This window comes from Phyllosticta capitalensis, assembly GCF_038381095.1.
Source record: "Phyllosticta capitalensis strain CBS 128856 chromosome Unknown BKA78scaffold_4, whole genome shotgun sequence".
NCBI classification, from domain to species: domain Eukaryota; kingdom Fungi; phylum Ascomycota; class Dothideomycetes; order Botryosphaeriales; family Phyllostictaceae; genus Phyllosticta; species Phyllosticta capitalensis.
This window is the reverse complement of record NW_027117442.1, coordinates 1,616,357-1,641,730: the sequence shown is the minus strand read 5'-3', so window position 1 is coordinate 1,641,730 and position 25,374 is coordinate 1,616,357. Positions and strand designations below refer to the sequence as shown.

Here is a 25,374-nt window from a genome sequence, read left to right as displayed (position 1 = left end):
TGGTAAAGAGCGGTGAGTGCCTCTGCTCAGACCTCGCCATGGCCTCTCTCTGGGTCAATCACGGGCATTCCGGGACGGACGGTGTGTCTTTTGACCGCGCCGACTCATTCGAACGAACCCAGCTTGCTTGTTGATTGACGATTGCCTGACGAAGCTTGACAAGAGAGCTTTGAGCGAGAGACGCCCGGACGACTCGGCTGCTTGCGCTGCTCGCTCGCTCGCTCCTCTTCCTGCTCCTCCTCCTCCTCCTCCTTCTCCTCGTCGAGGAGCGCGTGCGTCAGGTCGTCGTCAGTGGAGATTGGCAAAAGCAACTTGGGCCTTGCGACTGTGCTTTTCTCGCACGCCAACATGACGTACTCTCGTCCAGTCATGTTTTGAGCCTCTTGCAAGCGAATGTCGTGCGTTTTGCTTGATTGGGAAGGTTGAGCTGATCGGTGATGAAGATCGCGGGCGCATGGTTGAACAGAGGTGCGGGAAGCCCTCCCTCCATGCAGAAAAAAAGACGCTTGGACAAACGAGTCGACGAACCCCGGTGTCTTTACTGTTCGGCGCCTTGGGACACGTTTTTGATGACGCCCCCTCCCCCTCCCCTCTTCATGTGCTCTCATGATCTGCGTCTGTGCCGCAAAAGGGGTATCTTACAGCGTTTCAATATGAGCAGGTATGACCTTTTTCAATCACCTGCCTGGATACGACTAGAGACCGGACGCTGGTCCTCGGCGCTATTAGGTCGATAGTGGGTGTCTTAAGACTCCCTCCAGCCTTGGTGTTCCGACAACTTTGCACTCTTGTTTCAAGGAACTGACTGGTGGTGAAGCTTCCTTGTTTATGGGGCGTTTCTTGACAAACTCTTGAAATGTAAAGATCACTTCTTGGGGGACGGTGACGTCTATCATCATGATGTCCTTGCATCTTGCACATCTCGGGAAGAAGTCGTTCCGGCACGCAGTATCAAGACGCTCGACTCGCACAGTGAGTCAAGCGGGAAGGAGGTGGAGAGGACGGAAATCCTCGGGAAGAATTACCCCTGATCTTGAAAGCACAAACTGAAAGAGGGAGGCGGGGGGAAAGATTTTGCAAAAGACATCAACTTTAGATCAACAGATCTTGAGCATGGTCCATGATCACAATCACCACAACACAGCTCTCTGATCCGACTTCATTGACCACTATCCCTGAACAACCTCGCAGCCCCCCTCCCAAGCCGCCTTACCCTCGCTTTTGCTCTATCCACGGCTTCCTTCCTCGCCTTTCTCACCTCGTCGATGTCCATCCCCAGCGCTTGGAATGTGCGCCGTTTCCTCTGCTCCTTCTTCTCCCTCTTCTCCCGCTTGAGCACGGCCGTCACGCGCGTCTCAATGTCGTCGCAGTCCTCGCACAGCCCAACGCGCCTCACTACGACCACCGCCGCAGTCATATCCCCTGCGGACGATCCACTCGGGCGCTGATGTTGGTGCTGCAGCAGTGACGACGACAATTCCACCGACGAGGGCAACGATGGCGAAAGAGACGCAGCAGCATCGCGAAGCGTGTAGACCTTTCCTGCTTCGATTGCAGGTCGCCGCTCAGCACTCCCGCCGAGGCAAGCCAGAGATGCTTCGAGAGCGAAGCGGACGTCTGGCCGCCTGGCAACCCAGCATTTCGACAAACAGGGGCGGATTTGCAGCTCGCGGTGCGAGCAGGAGTAGAGGTATGTCGTCCTTTGGCACATTGTTTTTGGCAAAACCTGGAGCGGCCTGCTCGTGCGACTGCCTTTTCTGGCAATCCCTTCGCCTTTTGAGCAAAGCTTGTCAAAGAGATAGCTGCAGCACCAAGGCTTTTGAGCGACTGGAGCAAACAACGGGCGAATGATCTGCGAAGAAGGTAGGTCAGTGCGCTGAGAGGGAGCGGGGAAGAAGAAGAAAAAGGAAACCGTCGTCTACAACTTCCTTTTGTCGCGTGGTTTCGCTGGCGAAATCTCTGTCCTGCCAGACTTCTCAATCCAGTTCCTTCAAGAAAAATGTCGACGACAAGAACAAGAACATCAAGAACAAAGGAAAAGCGTGTCCCAATGCCGCCCCCTTACCCCCACCTACCAGCGCGACTGGCTCCCACCGCCATGAACCAGCAGCTGGCGCCTGCCCGTCTTGTTTTCTTCCGGATCGTCTGCAGAGCACGCGTGCGCTGCGGGGGAGGACACACGGCGGCCCCGTCGCGCCATGTGGTCGACGCGATTCCATGTCATGGCCGCGCCATAGTTGCGTGTATCAATTGTACAGCTGGCCGGCTTGCTGCTCTGTTGCGGAAATCGCCGCCGTCCTTATTCCTTCTTCTGGGGTCGACTAGTAACCCGGAGCCATCTCCATTTTCTCGCTGTCCCTTTCGCTCTGTGCTGGTTGGCGTCGGAATAGGATGGCAGGTCTGTCGCGACTGCCAACTCACACTCGCTCCCGTACTTTGCACTACCCGATATATCCGTACCCGAACGCTGCTGGCTACTGCGACGGCCCGAATCGTCTCGATCGCCCGGCCCGGCGGTCGGTGTGACTAATTGCTGTTGTCGAGCGTGCGATTCGCTGTGCTGTACAAGATGATGCTGCTCGAAGCTGCTGCTACCACTACTACTTTGGCGTTTCCGAACACCAGTTACCCGTCGGAAAAGCAATGAAGCGCTGGCTGTCTCGCTACTCAGTCACTTGGTGAAGACCATCAGTATGAAAACAGCTCGAGGGAAACGTAGACAACACTGATCGATTCTAGGACCGCTGAACCCGCGCCCGACTAGCTCCCGTCTCTGCCACAGCCCCTTTGCAACCGACGCTTCCACTCTCCCAGCTCCCCGGCGCTCACTTCTCCTGATACATGTCAATCATATTCCTAAACTCAAAAAAGCTCGCCTTGTACCTCCTCTCCTGCGTCGTCAAATTGACATGCTGCAGCCCAAACTTGACATGGTATCCAGCAGTCCACTCGAGGTTGTCCCACGCCGACCAAGCGCAGACGCCAATGACGTTGATGCCCTCGCCGATGGCCATGAGGACCGCCTCGAGGTAGTCGCGGTAGTACGCGATGCGGGCCAGGTCGGCGCGGACGTCGCCCAGCAGCATCTTCTGCGCCTCAAACGGCTCCGTGAAGCCGAACTCGGTGATGGCGATGCCGCCCGCCGGGTGCCAGGTGTCGTTGATGTGGCGCAGGAACGCCGGGATCCAGTCGCTGGCCTTGTGCAGCCACGACGTGTACGGGTCGGCTGCGGGCCCAATGTTCCAGCCGCCGTCCTCGTCGGTGAAGGTGAAGGTCGAGTTGGTGCAGGCGGGGAAAAGCGAGTGCGACGAGTTGGAGAGGCAGCTGTCAAAGCCGCCGTCGGGCGCCATGTAGAACTTGGCCGCGTAGGCGTCGTGCGCAAAGAAATCGGCGGACCCGGCAATGTCTTGCTTTTCGGCGGCTGTCAGGGGGCGCAGGAAGGTCGAGACGTATTCCTTCAGATGCGGCGGGTATTCGCCGTCGTTGAAGACGGGATTCGCCCACCACCCTTCGTTAAAGTCCCACGCTCTTTGCACCGCGATTGCGTCGTCTGTTGAGTTTGTTCGAGGTACCTTGTAGTAGCCATTGTTTTTAAAAGTGATTGGGCCTGTAAGTCCCATCTCCTTGGCCATGCGGTACGTCTTGGAGTGGGCAAGGAGAACATTCTGACCGCAGTAGAATTGTTGTTGCACCTGCGGGATGTCGACCTTTTTGAAGTAGTTGGCTGGCATTTTCAGGGTGCTGTACTGCTTTAGTCTTTGGTGACTGAGTCTTCTCAATTCACGCACCAGAAACTGCTTGGTTCATTGAATGTGAACCACAATGGAACTTTGTTTCCATATCTCTCAAACACAATTTTTGCGTACTCCAGAAAATCCTCAACGATTCGTTCGTTGGTCCAACCGCCTGGGAGCAGGTCAGCACGTCATTCTCACAAGGTATAGTAGATGTCAAACCATAGGTGTTGTAGAGAGTGAGCGGCAAGTCCCAATGGTAGCTTCGATCGTCAGCAAGCATCTTCTTATTCTGCAGATACTTACAGAGTCACAGCAGGCTTTACACCATACTCGAGGCAAGTGTTGATCACGTCCTCATAGTGGGCCAGACCAGCTTCATTCACATACCCCTTACCAAAAGGGAGTATGCGAGACCACGAAATTGAGAAGCTGTAATACGGTACGCCCATCGCGGCCAAACGGGCGATATCTGAACTGCATTAGAACAAGAAGATGGTCGGAAAAGGAGGCCTACCCTGTTTGTACAGGTAATAATGATTGGTCGTCACGTCAGCAGTCTCATTGGCCAAGCTGTAGTCGACCACATTGTGCAACAGCGCATCCCAAAGCGAAGGGCCTCTCCCCTCGTCCTTGACTGCTCCTTCGACCTGGTACGACGCGGTGGAAACACCCCACCAAAAGTCCTTGGGGAATTTCCAGCTTTCGTTCTTGACGACGGACGGACTTTGCGGGCCGGATACCCATGAAGGATAATGGAGTGGCGGAGGTGGTACTAGTTCTGAACTGGGCACTGGCGTTGGGGATACTGTTGTGTTCACGGAAGCAACGGCAACGGAACCGATCCAGATGTCCCATATGTCTGGAGCGTTGTTACTGGTCAACACAGATTTTTTTTTTGTAGGGCCAAAAGAATGCTGACCATCAATTGACATGTCAATGCTCGTGACGGTCGGTGTGCTAGTCACAGCTGAGGTGTTTGCCACCCATGATTGGGTCTGGGCGACGACAGGCAAAACATGGCCTAGGAAAAGCACTTGCCAATACACCATCTTGTAGTAGGCAGATACAACGCCATGGCTTTGGAAGTACACAGATTTTGTCTAAATATAAGCCACATCTCTGGAAAAACTTGCTTCGAGAAGACGGCGTCGAGTAGCTTTGATTCACATTTCTTTTTGCAGAGTGCCCGGATAAATCGAGAGGGTCTATTTGGATGTTGTACGGTGCGGGGAATGCTGTGTATTTCGTGCTGAAAGAAGTGGAGGAATAGTGTGACTTGCACCATCAAAGCGCGGGGTTGATTGGAAGGGGAAATGCGCCTTCTGTGACGTCACTTTATGCATGCATGGAACCCCCGCTGACTTCCTTCCATGCACCCCATCTTTAAAAACCTTCTTTTTCTTAACTTAAAAGAGGGTTCAATGGAATTATTTGGACTATGAACAGAGCTCAGGTCAAGTTGTGTCTTTTTCATGAAGAAAAGTAGCCTGCGCAAGAAAATGGCAAGACAATGCTCCCCTCTTGCCCCACCACTACAACTACTGGCATAGCCGAGGACCAATTTTCGTATCAAAGTGCCAAGTCGCTGAGCTGCAGTGATATACGGAGATTGACGGATATTGACGTCGCCGGGTCCGGGCACAAGATTTCCAATCTAGTTGAGATCTCAGGACGTTCTTCCGGTAAGGTGCTCTGAACTGGTTTCGACCCGCATGGTCAGTGGTTAGCCGAAAGGCGAACGGCCATTTATGGGGACCTTAGATCCGTTGGAGTTGATCTGTGGTCTTCTCTATTGGAGCCATCTGGATATCTGCCCGGATCACACCCACTATTTCTGCAAGCTTACATCGCCTCCGCTTTGGATCAGACCTAAGCTTCCTATGTCCCCGAGGCTTGGTGCGCACGTCAATCGCAGTAGATATGGGAGGAGAAAAGATCTAACACTGTATGAATGAGAAATCCAAAGAATCTTTTAGCTTTCGATGTCGTGAATTCGAACAGGATGCGAACGAGCAGTACTCGAGGTCCCGAAAAGCGGGGAATGGGGAGCATCAAAATGCTCTACCCGCGGCTAACAACAGTGTCACGACCTCTAGCACCAAGCCCACATCCTTGGTCTGGGTCCAGTCGATCAACGGTGACGCATGTTGGGATGCACAATGCTTCTAATCACCGCCAGGATTACATTTCCAGCTCTCTTGATTGATAAGAAGTCCTGTGACTATGAGCTAACTGAACACTGCGGTAGTACTTAAACTGCGGTGCAGGGAGACTGCAGTAGTTTTCTTCAATCAATTCAACAACGGAAAAATGACTTACCACGATACGCAAGAAAGTCTCCAAGCCAACGCTCGGTGGGACAAGCCCATTCACCATGAGCGCCCCATAAGGGTCATTTGTATAGGCGCTGGAGCCTCTGGACTGCTTTTCGCCTACAAGCTGCAGCGGTCTTTCCGCAATTTTTCTCTCACGGTCTACGACAAGAATCCCGAGATCTCTGGCACCTGGACGGAGAACCGCTACCCTGGTTGTGCGTGCGACGTGCCCTCACACAGCTACACGTACTCTTTCTTCCCCAACCCCGACTTTACACACTATTACTCCGGCTCCGCAGAAATCAGAAAGTATTTCCAAAAATTTGCTTCGACGTTTGGATTGGAGCGCTTCGTCAAGACCCAACATGAAGTCAAGGCCGCAAACTGGGATGATGCGCAGAGCAAGTGGGTGGTTGAAGTCATGGATGTCAAGAGCGGGGAAGTGATTACCGACTCTGGCGATTTCCTCATCAACGCTACGGGTTTCCTGAACAACTGGCAGTGGCCCAAGGTCGACGGCCTCGACACTTTCAAAGGAGACTTGGCCCATACAGCAAGATGGCCTGAGGATCTCGACCTGCGCGGAAAACGCGTTGGCCTAATTGGCAATGGGTGAGTACCTTGAATGATCTGCAACAACATTATGGTAGACTGACCTTTGGATAGATCCTCTGGCATTCAAGTCCTTCCAGCCATTCAGCCATACGTCAGCAGCCTGACAACATTCATTCGCCACAACACGTGGATTACCAAACCGTTTGGTAAAAGTGAGCCGCGTCCCTTCACCGAGGAAGAATTGCACGAGTTCCGAAACGACCCTTCTACTCTCCTGGAACATCGCAAAGAAGCGGAGTCGGATATGAACAACATGTTTGGTACGTGCCTACACTCCCAATCAAACTCAAGGATTCTTGCTGACACACTCAGGGGTCTTCCTCAAGGACCACCCAATCCAACAAGACGCGCGCAAGATGAACGTCGAAGCAATGGAAGTCCGTCTCAACAAGAACAAGGAGCTCTCCACGCGCCTGATCCCCGACTGGAGCGTGGGCTGTCGGCGATACACACCCGGGCCCGGATACCTCGAAGCGCTGCAGGCGCCCAACGTCAACGTCGTTTACGGCGGAGTCACAGAGGTGCTCCCCAACGGCTGCAAGACATCGACAGGCGAGGTATTTGAGCTCGACACGCTCATCTGCGCCACGGGCTTTGACGTCTCGCACCGACCACGCTTCCCGCTCGTCGGCAAGGACGGCGTCAACCTGCAAGACACTTGGGCCAAGTCGCCGCGCAGCTACATGTCGATGGGGGCGCCTGACATGCCAAACTACATCATGGTCATGGGGCCAAATTCGCCTTCTGGCAACGGGCCGGTGCTGTCGGCCATCGAGGCGCAAGTGTCGTATGCCCTTCGCATGATTGACCGACTGCAGACGGAGAACATTCGCAGCTTCGTTCCCAAGGACTCGGCGGTAGAGACATTCAACGACTATGTCGACACCTTCATGGAGAAGACTGTCTGGAAGGATGTGTGCAAGAGTTGGTACAAGAATGGCACGACGAATGGCCGTGTGACGGGTTTGTGGCCGGGAAGCACACTGCACTTCCTGGAAGCGGTGAGAGAGCCGCGGTGGGAAGATTGGGAGGTCTCGTACGAGGGAAATCTGTTCTCGTGGTTGGGCAATGGGTACAGTCAGTGTGAGACGACGCCGGGGGCGGACCTGGCGTGGTATTTGTGTGATGAAGATCGGACCGAGTGGGGAAGTCGACGGAAGAGAAGGGAGGAAGAGATTATGCCGACAACAGCGAAGGTAGAGAAGAATAGCGGAGAGAAAGTGGAAGAAAAGAGGCAGGCAGAGAACGGCGGTTTAAGAAGAGACTCGGCTGCCGCTGTTGCTTAGGAAAGAGAAGACGAATCGATTGATGCCACCCAGTTGAAAATTCATGACTGCATCTCACCACCCTTGTCCTGTTAGCACCAATCCTGGAGTTGAGCATCATCGACGTAAACTTACCACCTTTAAGCCCCCAGCACGAAATACCGCATGTGCGATGAAGAACGCGGCGCGATTGAGAGTATCCTAATTGTGGGTTTTATTCATTGACTCGATCCACTGACACAGCTTCGACCAATCAAAACATCCAACATGTAGACTCGGTCAATCCACATCATCATCGACAGTACCACCTCCCAAGCCCACATCGGAGCAGCTATGGTCCCTTTGAAGGTTGTACTCGGAGCCACCAAGAATGTCGCTACCAGCAAGTGAGGCCCTCGTCGACAGACTTGGAGAAACGCTGGCCTTCGACCCCTGTCCCGGTTCCGTCTCGTCTCCCAACGGAACTTTGTCTCTGGAATTCTGCACATCTTGATTAAGCCTGTTGAAGTGATTGTTGTAATAGAGCAAAGAAAGCAAAATGGGCTGACCAAGAACAGCAGCGGAACTAACAACAGAACGGTTCTTTTCCTCCTCATAGTCATCACTATCATTATCTTTCCCAATTCCGATTGCAATCCCGATTCCATTTGCCTTGGTCGCCGTCATTGGTAAGTGTGTCGAAGTAGCGTCATGTCGATGTCTTGTAACGTCAAACAAGGGTATAGGTGAATTTGTTCCAGAGAAACCTGGAAAAGGAGTTTCGATGGTGGTAGGAGTCGACGGGATCTATTTTCATGAAACGAAGCGGAAGGGCAAATATCTCAGAGCTCTACGTCTTGGAAGGAACCTTGGCTGGGGCTAACGTCACCAACATCGTCCGGTTCACCGGCCTCGAGGCGCTTGTCGGTTGCTGCCTCAGCCTCTTCAGATTTCTTTGACTTTGTTTCCGAGTCTTCTGACTCTTTGGCAGGTTCCTCCGCGCGCGGTGTGGCATCCAGGTCGACCTTCTCGGTATCCTTGGCTTCGTCGTTTGTTTCGTCTGCGGACGCGTTGGGTTCGCCGGCATTTTCGTCCTTTGGCGGCGGGGCTGGAGGCTCGCTCTCAGATGCATCGGCAGGGTCCTTCTCTGCGACTGTGACCATGTTCGTGCCGGATCCGTTCCCAGTGCCATTAGTAGGCTCTTTCCGCGCCTGTTCCGGAGTCGGAGGAGTGATGCCTAGCTGTGGGCTGGGCATTGGTGGACTCTTTTGGTTCTGCTGCATGCTGTGGCTTCTTCCGTGTGTTGCCTGGCCTTGCTGCTGCTGCTGCTGCTGCTGTTGCTGTTGACCCGCCGGCGGGCCAATCTGCCTCAGGCGTGGATCCGCATTGATGTAGTATTGCCTGACACCTACAATCCGGCCTTCACGTTCACAAGCCTTGACCCAGTCAGGGACGACAACAGGAATGTTCATCTCCACGGCTTTTTCCCACGTAGGACCGCGACCTTCGGTACACACAAAATGGGTTGTATCAATGCGAACTTGATCAATCATCTTGGCGCCTATGGCTGTGACGGTGTTGGTCAGGCTCTCCCTGAGCTGCGCGGGCATGATGCCGGGTGTTATGGTGATGCCGCTGAGCTCGGTCATCTTGTGCGTCCGCACCACCAACCTCTCGCTGCTGTACGTCCCCGCGCTGGTCCTCAATACAAGATGGAATTGGTATTCTGTGTCAAGCGCCAGACCGGAAATTTTGGTGCAATGTTGCTCAAGGGGCCGGGGAATGCTGCCGGCCTTGCTGCCATTGCGGTACAAAGAAAGGCTGCGCAGCTCGGCCGTCGCCAGCTCGATTGGGTCCCATTCGAGAACGACAGAGGTTTGGGTGGTGTTGCGACAGCGAAGGACGGGGGCCGAGGGCGAGCGTGTGCCAAACGTCTGGTAGATTTTGGTTTGCAATTGCTGGAACGCCTGCTGGGCCGCATTTTCGGTCTGAAGGTTCCGCGAGACGGTAATGTCGACGATGCTGCCAGAGGAGATATCGGGGGGAAGCAGGATGGACGGGAACTCGATCTGTTGTGGTGGTCAATGGTGTTGATCTTCGCGGCAGTTGCAGCTACGTAGCAAGGATGGAGCTCGGAAGGAGTTGGGGATGCGGGCGCATACCAGACGCTTGTCTTCAGTCAAGAGGACGGCGACGCCGGCGTCGACTTTGCCGACAGTCAAGGAGACCAGCATGTCTGCGGCGAAGAGATCAGGGCGGTACTTGCGGTGTTGTTGTGGAGGTGTGGAGTGGTCGCAGAAGTTGGGGACAGACGGTGACGAAGCAGGGTCGGGCTTGCTGGCCGATTCGCCGGCCGCGACCTGATGCGGTACGGGCTCTCACGTGCGAGCCCGCGTCAGACTGCCCTGCATTCCAAACACACATCGTTTCCGCTTATATCGTCGTGAAGTAAAAAGGACTACAGCTTGCTGCCCTCACAATTGTATCATACACATGGCCATTCCAAGCTCCGGTCGACGCCGTGATAACAAATCATCTCTCCCCTCTACCAACCTCATCCATTTAGCTCGATGCAATGGTCTCATCTCTGAGATGTATGCACGCGCAATTAATCCTGTACATGATCGTCTACGAGCAATCGCTCAGTCTTTGAACTTGCGGTTCGTGTTCTCGCCAAAGAGCGTCACCCGGATCGAAGGCAACGCTTCCTGCTCCAGCAACCGTAGCCGCTCGTCGAATGTGTTGTTGATTTCAATCTTGCCACTGCCGCCCACAATGGAGACACCTCCGGAACTGCGGTCGAGTGTCAGCACGGGCCATATTCTTCAGTTATGGTTTACTTACGCTCCGTCCGGCAGCGGGTTCTTCTCATCAATCTCCACCTTGACGTCCTTGCCCACCTTGTCCTTGTACTCCTTCTCCGCCTCGGGGATTGCCTTTTTGACCGTGTCATAATCGGACTTGCGTGCGCGGACCTGCACCTTGGCCTCGTTCATAGAGTACAGACCCTCAAGAATGAGGTTCTTCAGCGCAGCCTGGTACTTGCCCTTATCCTTGGAGACATCCGAGAGCTTCTTACGGGCCTGCTCGAACAAGTCGTCGAGCAACTCCTGACGGGCACCCAGCACACGCAGTCTAGTCTTGTTTGCGAGGGTAGAGCGGGTAATCTGCTGGGACATGGAGGCCTGCTTGAACTTCTTCTCGTAGGCGGCGTCGATGGCGGCAGTCTCTTGGCGGACGAGCTTCGACTTCTCAATGGCGAACTCTTCGTCGGCCTTGATTTGGATCTCCTTGGCCTTCTCCAGAGCTTCCTGGCGAATGAACGCCGTCATCTTCTTGAGCTCGCCGGCGACCTGCATTGTGGGAGACAGTCAGCGGAAGCTTGTCGGCGGTGTGCGGGGAGCAAGAAGCGGATGTACCTGGTCGTCGGACATGGCGTGGATTTGCGACATGGTGGGCAGGCGGAGAAGCGGAGACGGATGAGCTGCTCAGGGCGTACGAGACGGTTGGAAGAGGGCGCGGAGAGCGAAGTCGACAGTGGTGGTGGTGGTGATGGTCGAGGTGGAGGTGATGTCGCAGCAGCTCGAAGCTCGGGCGCCCAGCCAGACACCCAGACCAGAGCCCCAGCCAGGTGCCCGAGCCCAGAGATGCGGCTGCCCATGCAACTAACAACAACCACCACCACCCTTGCTGGCCTCGTCCTCTTTCTTTTCTCTACATCTCCTCGCCTCTTCCTCTCCTCTCCATCCTCCCCACGCTAATTTTTCCACGCGCGCGCTCTCCCGCCTCCGTCTCCGACTTCTCCCCTCGCCATCCACACTCAGGCGATTCGGCCTGCGTCTCGTGAGCGTCGCCGCGCATCATCATCATCCGCACCGTTTCACCTTGTCCCATCCTCAAGGCTCGCGCCCCTCGCTCCTTTTTGCGCCTCCTACGGGCGCACCCGCCTTGGTCTCTTCTTGCATGCGGCAGCATGTCTGTGCTCATCAGGTAGCATCTTGCCTTACCTGAGTAGCAACACAAGTCATGGTTGAGCTTTCCGCTGGCGGGAGCGTTGCTGTGAGTGTCCCGCCACATGCGTACCACGACGCCCAGCTGACCTGTTCTCGCCGTAGCTTGGAGTCTTTGTTGGACTGCTTTCAACCAGCATACAGAGCCTGGGTCTGACACTGCAACGCAAATCGCATCTCCTCGAGGAAGAGAAACATGAGACCGACGACCGGCGCCCGCCATACCGACGACGGAGGTGGCAGGTACGCACACCACGCATGTGCAATCCTGGACCCTGCTAATACTCGTAGGTGGGCATGTTAATGTTCATCGTGGCCAACCTTGTTGGGAGTACCATACAAATTACGACCCTCCCTCTACCTGTGCTTTCGACGCTGCAAGCGGTATGGACTTCTTCCAAAATACATTCAGGAGTGCCATGCTGACGTTACAAGTCTGGCCTGGTCTTCAACTCGATATGCGCGACTCTCATCCTCAGCGAACCCTTCACCCGCTTCTCCCTTGTTGGCACGATCCTCGTTGCCGTTGGTGCTGTGCTAATCGGCATATTTGGCGCCTTAACGGAACCCTCACATACGCTGAACCAACTTTTGGTCCTCCTCGCACGCACACAATTCCTCATATGGCTTGTCGCGACCTTTTTAATCTGCATAGGACTTTTTGCAGCACAATGGTTCCTCAAACGGGTAGTTCCCCGGCCTACTCCATTGGTTCGACTCCTTCGCGGAATGGCCTTTGGAGCTATCAGCGGTATACTTTCCGCCCATTCGCTGCTAGTGGCAAAATCAGCCGTCGAATTGATTGTGCGGACCATCATTGACAGGGAGAACCAATTCAACCGATGGCAGTCCTACATAATCCTACTGGGGCTCGTGTTCCTCGCCCTCACTCAGCTCTATTACCTCCACCGCGGCCTCAAGCTTTGTTCTACCAGTGTGCTCTATCCATTTGTCTTCTGCATCTACAACATTATTGCCATCCTGGACGGACTGATCTATTTCCGCCAGGTCTCCCGCCTCCCGATAAAGGATTCCATTCTTATCGCTGTCGGAACTGTCATTCTCCTCGCTGGTGTTGCCGCATTGAGTTGGCGCCTCGAAGACAAAGACCCAATTGCAAGCGCACACCAGAGGAAGCTTTCTCGTCACTCCTTCTCAGGCGTTCCACCACCCAGGAACGCGCTCAGCCCTGGACTCGGTTTCATCAACGCCGGAGGATCCGATTCGGAAGAGGATCCCTTTTTCAACCCTACGCAATTTGATGAAGAAGCGCCCCTTGGAATCGCCAGCAGCAGCAAGAAGCGCAAGGGTAGCCACGCTGTTGGAGCCTCCCTGGACGAGAGAACGCCTCTCCTGATCCGCACGAACACAGCCCCTTCGGCGGCCGCGAGAAACGCCGCAGGGAGCCAAAGCCCCACCCAAAAGGAGAGTCCGCACAGGCCAGCCCCCTTGGGTCGCATGCGCCGAATGACTATTGCTGAAGAAGCGGGTGAGGTGTGGGACGAGTTGAATGATCGGGAAAGAAGGGGGAGCGACATGCATTCGCCTGTTGATGCGCGTGGTCGGGGAAGGGGTAGGGGCCACGCGAGGATACGGTCAGGCACGCTTCCACTCTCAAGCCAAAAGGCGAATCAGAGAAAGCGAAGATGGTGGGAGAGCATTGTGTACGGAGGAGGCAGCAGCAGACCAGCGGCAACCTCTGAACCTCGTCTGCCTTTGGATCGATCAATTACTGATGGAGATGATGAGCCGGACGCGACAATTCTCAGCCCAAGTCCAGAAAGGTCCAGCTTTTGGCAAATCCGTAATCCGCGGACACGCGTGTCACGACAAGCAAGTGGGGGTCCTTTCAGGCTGAATTGGTGGAGAGGACGAAGCAATGCCGATGAAGAGAGAGAAAGGAGTGAGAACAGGGGCTCGAGCAGGGGCGACCGAGACAACCTCTGATATACACAACCAAACTCATGTTTGATTTTCTTTGCATCAGCTTGGGAGCTCTCTGTGAGACTGGATGGACACCGGATAGGTTTTGGGTGCAACCGTCCAGTGGTTCACAGATTGGAAACATTATACCCTCTTCTTTGATTACACTTCACCGCTTTCCTGGCGTTCTCCGTTATACTTTGGATTCTCAGATTCTGGAGTAAATCTTTCCCTTCGTTCATCTATCGTTATCCATCATCAAGAATACGCGGGAGAATTATTTAGCTCGCGTCAGCGTTTCCACCTTTGGAATTTTGCATCTTGGACCGGCAATGGCATACGAATAGCGGGAAACTTGGAGTTCTCTGCCGTCTGCCCCTTGGCCTGATTCGTTCAACAGCACCATCACCTGCGTTTTTGCTCTGTTCAATGTCTTCGTAGACTGAGACCGCGTGTTTATGATCTTCAATGCCTTGTATTTTTACCTCTTCCAATTCTCGGAAATTTTTTCTGTTCTTTGAGAAAACAAATTTTTCTCGCATGGTCACTGAATTGACGTTGGAATACAGTATTCCCGTGTCTTCACACGACGTTGGCGGGGCGTCGTCAAGCCCCACGATCTCAGGGATGATGCTGGCTCGTAAAGGAGCTAACGCAAACAACACACGTCTTGGCCCAACTCAGCCCCGCTACTTGACCGTTTCAAACACTTCACCTCGGCGAGGGGCAGAGCGGAAATGATTGTAAGTGGATAGAGAATGCCGCCAACGGCAGAGGTCGTTATGCGAAGGGAGATACGAATATGCGCCATGCCTGGCGATCAACCCTATTTCATTTCAGCATGGGCAACACACTGACACAAAAGCAGACGTCTGCATGCACACCGATGATGGCGGGAAAGGATCTGTCGCCGAATGCTTTCCATACTCGGAGGGGTCGTCTTGACACATCTCCGTTCGAGGATCATCTTTCCGGAATCCAAATGATTTTATCCGTGTCAGACTGCTGATGGTACACGTCCATGTTCAATTGTTCTCCCTTCGCGATTCACATCAGCAGCGATCTATTCTACCTTGAATTGAAGGGCGGTGATTAGTCCCAGGGACTTTACGACAAATTCAGAGTGAAGAGAACGCCCTCGAGCAGCTCCAAGATGAGACACATCCAATCCACGGATCTACTGGCAAACAAGCGACACCGCCATTTCAAGCATTGCTTTTGGGCATCTGGACGGGCTGGGAAAAGGAATATAATTCAAAGCACGAACCTCCGGTAAACAAAGCCGACTTGATGAGCAGGGACCATGGATGGCTCAGCAACGCACAGAACTTTCGATGACGTACTACACAACCGTCCCACCACCTGACCAAACTGGGTGCCCGCTTGGTTGGGCGCGACGACACGTCTCGAACCTCACATCCATGTCCTTAGCGTGCAGCCAGCCGCCGTCTTCCGACGAAGGCTGCGCTCGTTCAGCGGAGGTCTAGCGAGAAGCGAAGCCACATTATACAGGTCTCTTCAGAATGACATGAACGTCGTCAGATCAAGAAGTCTGCCTCTTCAACACCGAGGTTTTTTTAGACCAAATGAAGTGTGGAAGCACGGCGATTTAGGTATTGATCTACCGAGCTTGGCCTACTTTCTATGACTAGTCAAAGCAAGACAACCTTTTCAATGGTCTTCATGGGAATTTGCTCCGTCGCCTTACCCTAATAACCTTGCGTCGGGTAGACTAGTGTTTCCTTTTTCGGAAGGCATGACCCTGAACATGGTTTGCCAAGCGTGGTCGTCTGCCTGGATCACATCGCATCCGCCTCGCCTATCTTGCTCTCTGACAGGAAAATTCCAGGGAAGTTCGGAGGAAAAAGTGGAAGTGGCTGAGTTTTTTGGCTGTGGGTTGTCGGTGGCTGCAGTATTTGGAAGGTGCGTTAGTCGCTCGAAGTCGACTGCTTTGGTCGGGTAGAACTTCGAACTTTCCAGCCAAGACCAAACTTCGTCTTTCGGCCGCTGGTGCCCGGTAGCAATCATCATGGGCCTCGACTTGCCGTTCACGGAGAATGGGGTTCAGTCAAAGAGCATCATGCGGAGGGGCGCCGTGTCAGTTCGATTCATAATTGGACTGGGCGCATTGCTGGTGTTCTTCCTTTACTTCATCCTTGGTTCACCGCCAACTGGTAAGGCGTCTTTTCAATTCACGCGTTCAGTCGAGCTAACAAATTACTCCCAGGTATTCGAAGAGAACAGTCAGACCCGAATCGTCTTTCCCATAAAGTTGAAGATCTTGGCCATCAGGATGGCGCCATCAAGCAGTCAGGCGAGAAGGAAAGGGGAAATCAAATCGTGTATCCACATCCAATCGAACCTGGCAGTCAACGTCTTGTCGCGCGGCAGAACTCTCCTCCACCAGAAGACGACATTTGTCAGACCCAGGCCTGCAAAGACTATGGCGCATACATCAAACGGTCCTTGGGAGTCAATTATACCAGCATTGATCCATGTGCCGACTTTTGGAACTTTGCGGTGGGCAATTGGCAAAGCTTCAACAACTATAGACCAGATCAATCTTGTGAGTCACTTTCCGGGAAAACAACGTGGGAAAAATGCTGACTGAGTTCCGACAGCGGTCAGCTCTTTTAGTGTGTTGGATGACAGCAACCGAGACCTGTTGCGAAAGGTCCTCGAGAGCCCATACAACCAAACCACCACGTTGAGCAACCAGGATCGCTTGGTCGACCGCGACAATTTCATCAAGATGAAAACGGCATATGACGCCTGTTTGGATGAGGACTTGATCAAGACGGTTGGGGCCAAGCCCATCAAAGATATTCTCGACGCAGTGCCGAAACCGGATTCGGGAAAGTACGATACTACCAATGGCTTGACGGACATTCTTATCTCTCTTCTTCGACTGGGCGTCACCCCGCTCGTTGGTGCCGACACGGGGTCAGATCTCAAAAACCCAGACGTCGTGACCATATACCTCGACTCCGGCGGATTGGGGGGGCTTCCGTCAAAGGAGTACTACAACCGGACGGATGTGCAGACCAACTACACGCGGACAATCGCCGAGATATTTGATATCTTTCTGGGAAACAACGGGACGCACGGCAACATAGCACAGCAGGTCTTTGAGTTGGAGCGCCGGATCGCCCTTGCACAGCTTGACCCCGAACAGGAGCGAGACGTCGAACTCACATACAACCCGTACAAGCTGGAGGATGTGGACAAGTTGGTGCCAGACCTTTCACACACGCAGCTTGTCAACGCGTTCACGCCGCCTGGATACGAAGCCGACACTGTCATTGTCAAATCGGTGGAATACTTTCGCCAGCTTTCACAGCTGATTAGGAGCGTCCCAACGGACGTCTTGTATGCGTATTTCCAGTGGAACATCATTCGCGAGTGGGCGGACTCGGTCTACCGCGACCTCAGGATTCCCCTGCGACGATTCAATAATCAGCTGGCTGGTCGGCCGGACGATGCCATACAAGACCGTTGGCGAACATGTCAACAGGAGGTTGACTCGAACATGCCGTGGATATTGAGCGGTGCATACGTCCAGGCGCGCGCCTTTGGTCAAGATTCCAAAAGTTTGGGCGAGCAGATAATCGATGACATCAGGGCCATCTACGAAGAGAGGTTTCCGAATTATGATTGGATGGCGAAAGACGTGCAAGAAAGATCCAAGAAGAAAGGTGAGCAGCACCGGCACTCATCAGTCGAATGATGGGTTGCTGATGAAAATCCAGTTTCCTTAATTGGCAAGAAGATCGGCTACCCTGACAAGTCGCCCAACGTCCTCGACCCGCGCTCTGTGCAAGAGTTCTACGCCAACCTTACCGTCAGCCGCACCAAGTACTTCGAGAACAAGTTGAACATTACCTACTTCAGCTCCAACAGAAGCTGGGATGACCTGCTGCGGCCGACAGACAAAGACCGGTGGGCCGCCAGTGCCAACACCATCAACGCCTACTACTTCCCTAACTACAACCAAATAAACTTCCCAGCAGGCATAATGCAAGTTCCCTTCTTCGACCGGCAACTCCCCGAGTACGTATCATACGGCGGGTTTGGCGCGATTGCTGGGCACGAGATTACCCACGGCTTCGATGACCAAGGCTCCAAGTTCGACGAACGCGGAGCCTTTGCGACGTGGTGGGATCAGCAGACGCGCGACAACTTCAAGGAACGCACGAAATGCTTCGTTCAGCAATATGCCAAGTACAGCATTCCGGGCCTCGACGACAAGCCCGTGCCTATCAAAGGCGAGCTCACCCAGGGCGAGAACATTGCTGATGCCGGCGGCGTCTCGTCGAGCTACGAGGCTTGGAAGCGACGCAACGACAAGAAGCGCAACCAGATGCTACCGGGCTTACCTGAGGACGCTAAACTTACTCCTGAGAAGCTCTTCTTTGTGAGCTTTGCCAACATTTGGGCCCAGAAGGCGAGGAGGCGGGCTCTGGTCCAACAGGTCTTATCAGACCCTCACACTCCCAATGAACAGCGCGTCTTGGGTGTTTTGGCAAACTCGAGGCCCTTCAAGGAGGCTTTCGAATGCAAGGATACGAATCCTGTTTGCGAACTGTGGTAGGGTGGTGGAGGACTCTGATGCTACGATGATCCTTTTGGTATTCCTTTTCCTGTTCAGTGTCCAAAATTAGTCGAGCAACTGTAAATCCTAGATGCCTTTATGACTCTCTCCGACACATGGCTGCCTTCGAAACTTCGAAACTTCAGTGCCCGCAGCAAGTGAGTAAACAACCTGGCTTGCAAGTTGACAAAGCCCTGCAGTGAGGCGAATGATCCACGCGTCAAGAGGCGAAGCAGAACTGCCATCTTGGAACAGCCTCGGTCTTGACTCGACCAAACCACAATTACTGCTGCCTGGAGCGCCAATTGTAATAGAGGCAATGAGCGAAGCTTGCCCACCGAGGGTTGCTCGAGTCGAAAATGTCGGAATACTGGATGGTCAAATGGTTCGGCAGGAGGCGCGGAGGGTGAGGCCTCATGATCTTGATGACTGCAGAATCACTTGACCTAGGAAAAACTGAAAAGACAACAAAGGTGAACAGGGCTGGTGATAGCACGTTATTGGGGAAGTGCCGTTCCTCAAGGTCGACCACAGTCGGTCGTAACCCGGAGAAACTCACTGCTCGCCGTACTTCAGCCGAAAAGAAAACCCCACACCTGTGACATCAGTTTTTGGAGTCGTTCTTTTCTCTTCTCCACAAGCAATTCAGCAAATACGGAAAGCAGCAAAACGAAAGGCAAAAGAACACGACCCCGGGCAGGCTTGAACTGCCAACCTCCTGATTGACTATCGAGATTGCTCTCTATAACAGTCAGACGCGCTAACCAATTGCGCCACGGAGTCTTCACGTGATTTGTTGAATGAGCAGCTGGTTATGCCAAATATATACTGTAGACTCTCTACGCCTACGTCATCATGCAATCGTCAAATAGGCCTTCTCGCCGGGTCGCTCCCAAGCGCAGTCTCACATGCATTCTAGGTACAGTCGACTCCTCACCAGCTCAGTCTCAGCCATCGCCTCTCCTGCATTACAACCTCAACTCTCCCAGAGCGGCCACCGACGTCCAATCACAATTCATTCCTCTTCCTGGTTCCTGGCCCCCTCTGCCCCGTAAAGTTCGCGTTTGGCTGCGTCGAAAAGTTCGACTGCTCATCCAAGCTTTTGACGCGGCCCAGCATGTACTCAATGACGCGGTAGGCAGGACCACCAGCATATCCAGGCAACTCGTGTCCTGCCAGCTGAACCTGGTAGAATGTCAAGCCTCTCTCCTGGCCCCAAAATCCTACCTCGCCAGAGCCGGACTGCCAGCCCTTGTTATACTCGGGATGGTATGGCGAGTAAAAAATGCGGCCGGGATACTCTTGAAAGCCGCGCTTGCCATTCCAGGTGGTATTTTGGATGGCGAGGAGGGTGCCGTTGGTCGGGAGGATGAAGTCGAGGTTGCCGCTGCCGATAATGGTGTTGTTTGTGGCTTCGATGACGCGCCTGAGCGTGCCGTCTTGCGCAGGGCTTTGCGTCAGGTCGCTGCCGTTGCCGGCGAAGACGGGCTTCTGAGAGCACTGTGTCCAATTGGTTCCAACGGGTGCGTTGATGGCGCGTTGGACGTCGGTGCGGTTGAAGAATATTTGGAGGCCCGGGGGCTGGTAGTCGTCTCTATTGACTTTGCCGAGGATCGAATAGGGGGCTTCGGGAACCATCAGTTGAGTCGATTTGGAAAATTTTCGAAGAGGACTTACTTGGACAAGTTGTCGTGATATGATAAATATCAAAGCATGGATTCACTTCTTTGACTGCTTCGATGATTTGACTGAAGACATCGCAGGTTTTGTTCTTAAGGTTGGCAGGATCAAAAATGTCCGGGAAGTCTTCGTCTGGCGGTGGAAACGTGAGAAACTTGTTGAACAAGTCGGTAAAACCGCATTGGTCAGCAGCCGAGTTGACTTTTTCCATTGTCGAGCCGTTGAGGTAGAAAAGCTCCTGCCAGTAGTTCATGAACGGGGCCGCGGGAACTGAGCGCAAGTCAACTTCCAAGACCACATTCGCCATTCTCTGAATAATGAGAGACCGAAACTTACCGGCCTGCTGAGCAGTGCTGCTTCCTATGATCGGATCATTGATTGCTACGCCAGCCAAATTGTAATAATCTTTGTCGTTGCGACTGATAAATTCATCCGCTGCTTGGAATCAGTAATGTCCCCCAAATCTCCTCAGGAAACATACCAATGTAGGGAACATAGAATCCCGCGTAGCTTTCCCCTGTCAAGTAGACCTTGGCGCCTTTCAAATCGAATGTGTCGATGAACTGCTTCCAGAATCCTGCCAGTTGTTCCCCTACGCCTTCCTCGTCTGTGATATTCGGCTTCCCCTGAGTGTAACCAACACCAACTGGCTGTCTGGATAGAGTTCAGCGGCTGTGATACAGCTGCTCTGACAAGATGTTGACTCACTCGATCCAGACCATATTTGTCAAATTGACCCAGGTGTAAGGGTTCTGCGTAGGTGCATATGTTCCATCTTGCCATGTGAAAGGGCCATTTTCTCTAAGGAGGCCCAAGAGGGAGCTGCAACCCGGTCCTCCATTGAACCAGGCAGTGACTTCTGAGCCCGCTGCGGGGTTTGTCGAAGGGAAGAACCTGTCACTCTCGTCAGGTACCGGTCATTTTTCCAAACTGGGGTTTGTACCAAAAGAAGAGCTTCCGGCTCTCGTTTGGATCATCAGAGATCGGTAGAAGTCCTGCGTATGATTCTCCAACGTCAAATGGCACATCAGGTATCGCTCTTCCGTCCACTACGAATTCTGCAAGCTTTCAGCACGAAGAAACATCCAAAGCGGTTGGCGGACTGACTCTCCGAAGCTGGTGTTCGAAATCGGGACTGTCGCTTCTGCAGATATTCTACTTGGGCTGGCGAGCGGACATCTTCGAAAGGTACCGGCTTATTGTAGCTCTCAGCTCGCTGAAAAAGCTTGAACGCGTCACTGTTTGCGCCCAAGCCAGGGGATGAAGCAGCGACAAAGGATGAGAGCAGCCCAAGAGCACAAAAATGCTTCATCCTGGAGGGGAGGATTCAGGGCACACGAAGTGTGAAACGGTAAACAAAAAGTCGGGCTTGTGCTTCGACCACTGGTTATAAGGGCCAATGCACATTTGTTTTTGGGCAGCAGGCGATTCCACGTAGTGTCACCAATCAATATCTCGGGACGGGTGATGGTGATGCAGTCGCATGCCTGAGCTAGCTGCAACTAGCAGGAGGTATGCCATTTGCTGCCATTTCCGCATGTCTTGCAGGCAGATCGATGTCAAGAGCATCGACAAGGGCCGCACTTAGCTGCCGCCCTCGGGGCTCGTCCTTTCCCGGGATAGAGACACCGGTCCAAAGGCGGAGGGCTGACTCGGGAGACGCCAGCTTGATTACGATTGGCAGAACCGCTTCGCAGGAAAAGTGCCGTACTCGTTTGTGCCCCAGAAGTTGTGTTGTACGAGCCGTGCTTGTTGTGTTCCTCAGCCGTGCGTCTTACGTAGGGCAACATTAAGGCGGGGATGCCTGTGTTGATCAAGTGTCACTTCGCACGAGGCTGCTGTGACCAGCAATCGTGTCAATTTGGAGGAGTGACGTCGTTTGCCAAAGGACTCGTGTTCGCTTACTCGAATGTTGAGTCGCTGTGTACAAATCTGATCGTATGCTTAACTTGATGCCGTTGCGATCCACCTACACGGGACGTGGCTTGTTTGTGGGCGCATACCTTGACCATTTACAGCTCCCTGCATTGCTTAATGAATTTTGGCTCAACGGGTACTTAAGCATGGCGGGCGGTGCGCGGGAGAGCAAGGGTAGCGGCTCACTATCCGCGAATGAAGTCGGCGAATGGTAGCCTTGGGCCGCGCGCATCTCGACAGTAAACTCAAACGTAAGGTGTGGTTCTCGCAGCAGGCGCCGAACGACTGGCCATTGATGCTGGTAGATGCGAAAGAATTAGCTTTGTCGACATCATGAGTGCTTCGAAGCGGTGAGACAGGATACCTACTTCGTCGTCATCCAGTCATTCTTGACCGGTTGATGTGTTTGGAGTGAAACTGCTGGATCTAGCAGCAATGGAGGGCAAAATGTCAGCCTCGGTAGGCATTGTGTCAAGTTGTTCCTGTAGACGTTTCAAATGAGCCCAAGCCATCAACACCAGGAACCGAACGCCATTCAGGGCGGCTGTGTGCTCGGCAACCTGACACGCGACGACCAACTAGTTCTGACCTTGCGAATCTAATCATGATCAACATCATGAGCGATGGTAATGGTGGAGCGATTCTATTTTGGGTTGTTGCGAATTTCGAAATTGACCGCTGGTTGCATCCGCTCGCGTTAGAACTCTCCCGAGCACCAGTCCCTGTACACAATTACTGTATACCAGTGGCCACAATTCATGAATTGAAGACAACTTCAAAACGAAGACTGCAGAGTCAGTAGTCGCAGGATCCATGTGTTGAAAAGACCACCAACATCGCGGGCTTGCAAGAGAAACTGGTCGCCAAGAGGAAAGCTGTCGCAAGAAGGAGGCTCTAGTCCCTCGGGAATTAGACGACGCTTGTGCGAAGCGGGCGACGAATAAGATGCTGTGAAAGCACTGATTGCGGCTACTTGAGTCCGACGCTAGTGAGTAGATGCTGAGCCTCATTGTAACAAGCGTATTTCTTTCTGCCAGTAGCATGGTAAAATAGTTTGTTAGGATTGCAACATGCCAGTACGACATGCAAGGAAGTCTAGGGTATCGAGAGCTCTAGCCTGGCCCTTGTCGAATCAAAACTCCAGTAATCATCCCATGCGCCCAAACTTGGTAGGAAATCAGTTGCTGATCGCGCGTTAGTAAATGGAGTTTGGGGTATGGATCCAGTACCTACATATGCCAGCCCTGTCGCTGAGATAGTAGGTCTCGACAGTTTTGACAACACTGGAAAAGATGCGATAGATGATCATAAGATCGAATCTACTGGGATGGTGATTTATATTGGAATGGCCACCAAGAAAGCTTTTGGAGTCAGCATGGGAGTGATCCGAGGCAAAGATTGTGCAAACCTTGTGAGTTTTCTCGTTCGCGAAGCGCGTCTCCAGTTCTTCCAGCCTCCTAAGCTTGGCCTCGTGGAATACCTGGAGCTGTTCCTTGTTCTCCTCCCTGAGCTTTTTGAACTCTCGGTCTAGCTCCTCGTGCCAGGGGTACAGTACGCCAGTCTGGAAGCCGAGCGCAGAAATTGCGACGGTGAAGTTGAGATAAGGAAGCCAGCGGCGGGCGGTCGGACCGAGAACCATCTTTGCTTGAAGTGCCAGAAAACGCGCAAAAGACAACGAAGAGCAAAAATGAAGAGGAGAATGAGTGACTGGGAAAAGGGAGTTTCACATGGGACATGCGACAAGGCTGGGTATTCATAGGGAGCGTCGGGAGAAGGAACAAGTGGGGGAAAGGCTGAATTGCGATCCAGGGTGCAGCGAAGATTTCCTAAAAGCGTTAACAGGACCCACAATTTCGACCAAAGTGGTCTGATTTTGGCTCCCTTTCATCCAGCATAGCCTGCCGGCGTCTGCGGCGTCAAGAACTGAAGTCGGATGGATGCCGCAAGTCAGCAATGTGATCGGGTGCCGAATTCAGCCGAACTCCATTGGTCTGTCACGAGCGTTGAAGGGTTGGCACATGGTCGAGCATATTGTGCTATATCGCACATGCAGCGGTTCAAATCGGCTTGGGCAAGAGTCCCGGTTTTTTTCGTCGCAGAGTCGCTCCGAAGACCGGCGCTGACTGTTCCGCGAGTACATCTTAAAACTACTCTCCAACGCCAGATATTGTAGAGCCATGCATCGAACACCCGAGACCGACGATGTCTTTACAGTGTTCGGCCAACGGGCAAAATGTTCGAGAAACGGCGACAGAGGCAAAGCCTAGCGAAGGTCGTGGCAACGTACTGGTCGGTGTCCGACTCATGGATCGGTCAGGGTCATCAACGGCGTCCAAAATTCTGTCCAGTCAGCTCGGCTGCTGCAAAAGTTGAGCGAATCTGCTTGTGCGAAAGATTGACGTAGAACGATGTAGGGCTCGACGAGGCTCGCGTTGACGCAAATGCTAGCCAGCATTCGAGGTGACGATTTGGGGCTTGCGAATGAGGTGCATTGAGCATGAGCCGATTGAGCAAAATTTCAGAGAAGACGCAGCATGTGGTGAAGATGAAGAGACGCCGGCAAGACTGGCCGGGGAGAAAGGAACGGAAGCACTCAGGAAGGGTCTCTCAGTTTACGTCATCCCGCACGTGGCAACGCGTCGTTCCGCTTCCCGTTCTCCCGGCGTCTTGTTGTTCCCACTCCCGTCGCCTTCTCTCCCTCGGTCTTCAACATCATGGATCGGTTCTAACCCATTACGCTCCAAGAACACGATTGGGAATTCATGAAGCGGCATCCATCATGATTTTCACCAGAGACCACCCCAAAGCTGTCGCGGACTCCTCGTCTTCTGGCTTCGTATGGACGTCGAAGGGGGCGAATCGCCACGCCTGAAGAAGCCCTTCTCGTTGTGCCTTGAACACCTCGGAAGCACGGTTCAATCTTGAGCCACATCTGGTGGGTCGACATCCCCCGCCTCGTGGTGTTGGCGGGGGCTGAGACTTCCGTTCTGGCCACGTTTCGGCCAAACTGGCAATGATATGCCTAACCTCGAGCTCCAAGTAGCTACTTCGCAAACAACCATTTTTGTCAACTGACCGCATATTGAAGAGACCAATTCAGTCCGATGATATTGGATAGTAGCACGGTCGATGGTACCAACCGCAGAAACATTCAGCTCTTCCAAGTTTCGATTGTCATTGCGGTCCGAATGGCGTGTTGCCGCACGGTTGCACGGTTTCCCATCTCGTACCCGCGGTCTGGGGTCCCAGTTATCGACGGACTCCAACGTCACAGATTGGTTGAGTGGGGAGCTTCGACCTCAGGAGGCACCAGCTGTCCCAGCTTCAAAAGCATGCCGGAGC

The 25,374-nt window shown here is 53.4% G+C and overlaps 11 protein-coding genes and 1 non-coding gene across 12 annotated transcripts; 3 read left to right on the top strand and 9 right to left on the bottom strand.

Moving 5' to 3' along the window:
• Positions 1-45: 45 nt before the first annotated feature.
• BKA78DRAFT_118860 (uncharacterized protein) lies at positions 46-883 on the bottom strand. Its single transcript, XM_066882385.1, has one exon. It carries the CDS (start codon positions 606-608, stop codon positions 105-107), a length of 504 nt encoding a protein of 167 aa, XP_066745523.1. The 5' UTR covers positions 609-883; the 3' UTR covers positions 46-104.
• On the bottom strand, positions 884-1,843 carry BKA78DRAFT_118859 (uncharacterized protein). The gene has a single exon (XM_066882384.1). It carries the CDS (start codon positions 1,709-1,711, stop codon positions 1,160-1,162), a length of 552 nt encoding a protein of 183 aa, XP_066745522.1. The 5' UTR covers positions 1,712-1,843; the 3' UTR covers positions 884-1,159.
• A 982-nt stretch (positions 1,844-2,825) lies between these two features.
• Positions 2,826-4,669, bottom strand: BKA78DRAFT_249620 (glycoside hydrolase superfamily; the record flags this gene model as incomplete). The annotated part of the gene is made up of 5 exons (XM_066884489.1): positions 2,826-3,749; positions 3,785-3,906; positions 3,957-3,997; positions 4,041-4,206; positions 4,252-4,669. 5 exons carry the CDS (start codon positions 4,667-4,669, stop codon positions 2,826-2,828), a joined length of 1,671 nt encoding a protein of 556 aa, XP_066745521.1.
• Positions 4,670-6,021: 1,352 nt separating this feature from the next.
• On the top strand, positions 6,022-8,108 carry BKA78DRAFT_336304 (FAD/NAD(P)-binding domain-containing protein; the record flags this gene model as incomplete). The annotated part of the gene is made up of 4 exons (XM_066890232.1): positions 6,022-6,664; positions 6,719-6,927; positions 6,980-7,808; positions 8,048-8,108. The coding sequence occupies exons 1-4, from the start codon at positions 6,048-6,050 to the stop codon at positions 8,106-8,108; spliced, it is 1,716 nt and encodes a 571-aa protein (XP_066745520.1). The 5' UTR covers positions 6,022-6,047.
• A 645-nt stretch (positions 8,109-8,753) lies between these two features.
• Positions 8,754-10,145, bottom strand: BKA78DRAFT_352018 (uncharacterized protein; the record flags this gene model as incomplete). The annotated part of the gene is made up of 2 exons (XM_066891278.1): positions 8,754-9,980; positions 10,074-10,145. The coding sequence occupies 2 exons, from the start codon at positions 10,143-10,145 to the stop codon at positions 8,754-8,756; spliced, it is 1,299 nt and encodes a 432-aa protein (XP_066745519.1).
• Positions 10,146-10,219: 74 nt separating this feature from the next.
• Positions 10,220-11,536, bottom strand: BKA78DRAFT_311781 (vacuolar ATP synthase subunit E). Its single transcript, XM_066888244.1, has 3 exons — positions 11,331-11,536; positions 10,756-11,264; positions 10,220-10,704 (listed from the first exon to the last, which is right to left on the bottom strand). Exons 1-3 carry the CDS (start codon positions 11,361-11,363, stop codon positions 10,554-10,556), a joined length of 693 nt encoding a protein of 230 aa, XP_066745518.1. The 5' UTR covers positions 11,364-11,536; the 3' UTR covers positions 10,220-10,553.
• A 401-nt stretch (positions 11,537-11,937) lies between these two features.
• On the top strand, positions 11,938-13,160 carry BKA78DRAFT_242721 (magnesium transporter; the record flags this gene model as incomplete). The annotated part of the gene is made up of 4 exons (XM_066883940.1): positions 11,938-11,970; positions 12,027-12,164; positions 12,213-12,305; positions 12,357-13,160. Coding segments are annotated over 4 exons (1,068 nt in total), but the record flags the coding sequence as incomplete, so codon positions are not given.
• A 2,764-nt stretch (positions 13,161-15,924) lies between these two features.
• On the top strand, positions 15,925-18,435 carry BKA78DRAFT_294739 (endothelin-converting enzyme; the record flags this gene model as incomplete). Its single annotated transcript, XM_066886394.1, has 4 exons — positions 15,925-16,018; positions 16,072-16,410; positions 16,466-17,539; positions 17,594-18,435. The coding sequence occupies 4 exons, from the start codon at positions 15,925-15,927 to the stop codon at positions 18,433-18,435; spliced, it is 2,349 nt and encodes a 782-aa protein (XP_066745516.1).
• Positions 18,436-19,122: 687 nt separating this feature from the next.
• Positions 19,123-19,218, bottom strand: BKA78DRAFT_t80. Its single transcript has one exon. It is a non-coding gene; the product is annotated as a tRNA-Asn (tRNA).
• BKA78DRAFT_118702 (serine carboxypeptidase-like protein) lies at positions 19,127-21,528 on the bottom strand. The gene is made up of 7 exons (XM_066882382.1): positions 21,223-21,528; positions 21,059-21,173; positions 20,824-21,009; positions 20,597-20,769; positions 20,452-20,550; positions 20,113-20,385; positions 19,127-20,060 (listed from the first exon to the last, which is right to left on the bottom strand). Exons 1-7 carry the CDS (start codon positions 21,425-21,427, stop codon positions 19,444-19,446), a joined length of 1,668 nt encoding a protein of 555 aa, XP_066745515.1. The 5' UTR covers positions 21,428-21,528; the 3' UTR covers positions 19,127-19,443.
• A 908-nt stretch (positions 21,529-22,436) lies between these two features.
• On the bottom strand, positions 22,437-23,302 carry BKA78DRAFT_118691 (uncharacterized protein). Its single transcript, XM_066882381.1, has 3 exons — positions 23,262-23,302; positions 22,622-23,216; positions 22,437-22,514 (listed from the first exon to the last, which is right to left on the bottom strand). Exon 2 carries the CDS (start codon positions 23,115-23,117, stop codon positions 22,647-22,649), a length of 471 nt encoding a protein of 156 aa, XP_066745514.1. The 5' UTR covers positions 23,118-23,216; positions 23,262-23,302; the 3' UTR covers positions 22,437-22,514; positions 22,622-22,646.
• On the bottom strand, positions 23,128-23,897 carry BKA78DRAFT_368630 (uncharacterized protein; the record flags this gene model as incomplete). The annotated part of the gene is made up of 2 exons (XM_066892635.1): positions 23,266-23,897; positions 23,128-23,216 (listed from the first exon to the last, which is right to left on the bottom strand). The coding sequence occupies exons 1-2, from the start codon at positions 23,669-23,671 to the stop codon at positions 23,128-23,130; spliced, it is 495 nt and encodes a 164-aa protein (XP_066745513.1). The 5' UTR covers positions 23,672-23,897.
• Between the last annotated feature and the right edge of the window lie 1,477 nt (positions 23,898-25,374).

Excerpts from the sequence above, each read along its gene's own strand:
- BKA78DRAFT_118860 (XM_066882385.1), bottom strand. The coding sequence starts at position 608 with ATGAGAGCACATGAAGAGGGGAGGGGGAGGGGGCGTCATCAAAAACGT.
- BKA78DRAFT_118859 (XM_066882384.1), bottom strand. The coding sequence starts at position 1,711 with ATGTGCCAAAGGACGACATACCTCTACTCCTGCTCGCACCGCGAGCTG.
- BKA78DRAFT_311781 (XM_066888244.1), bottom strand. The coding sequence starts at position 11,363 with ATGTCGCAAATCCACGCCATGTCCGACGACCAG. Across the intron at positions 11,265-11,330 it reads ACGCCATGTCCGACGACCAG|GTCGCCGGCGAGCTCAAGAA; the intron begins GTACATCCGCTT and ends CCCACAATGCAG. Across the intron at positions 10,705-10,755 it reads AACCCGCTGCCGGACGGAGC|TTCCGGAGGTGTCTCCATTG; the intron begins GTAAGTAAACCA and ends ACTCGACCGCAG.
- BKA78DRAFT_118702 (XM_066882382.1), bottom strand. The coding sequence starts at position 21,427 with ATGAAGCATTTTTGTGCTCTTGGGCTGCTCTCATCCTTTGTCGCTGCT. Across the intron at positions 21,010-21,058 it reads AGCCGGAAGCTCTTCTTTTG|GTTCTTCCCTTCGACAAACC; the intron begins GTACAAACCCCA and ends CGAGAGTGACAG. Across the intron at positions 20,386-20,451 it reads CAGCACTGCTCAGCAGGCCG|TTCCCGCGGCCCCGTTCATG; the intron begins GTAAGTTTCGGT and ends ACTTGCGCTCAG.
- BKA78DRAFT_118691 (XM_066882381.1), bottom strand. The coding sequence starts at position 23,117 with ATGTCGTACTGGCATGTTGCAATCCTAACAAACTATTTTACCATGCTA.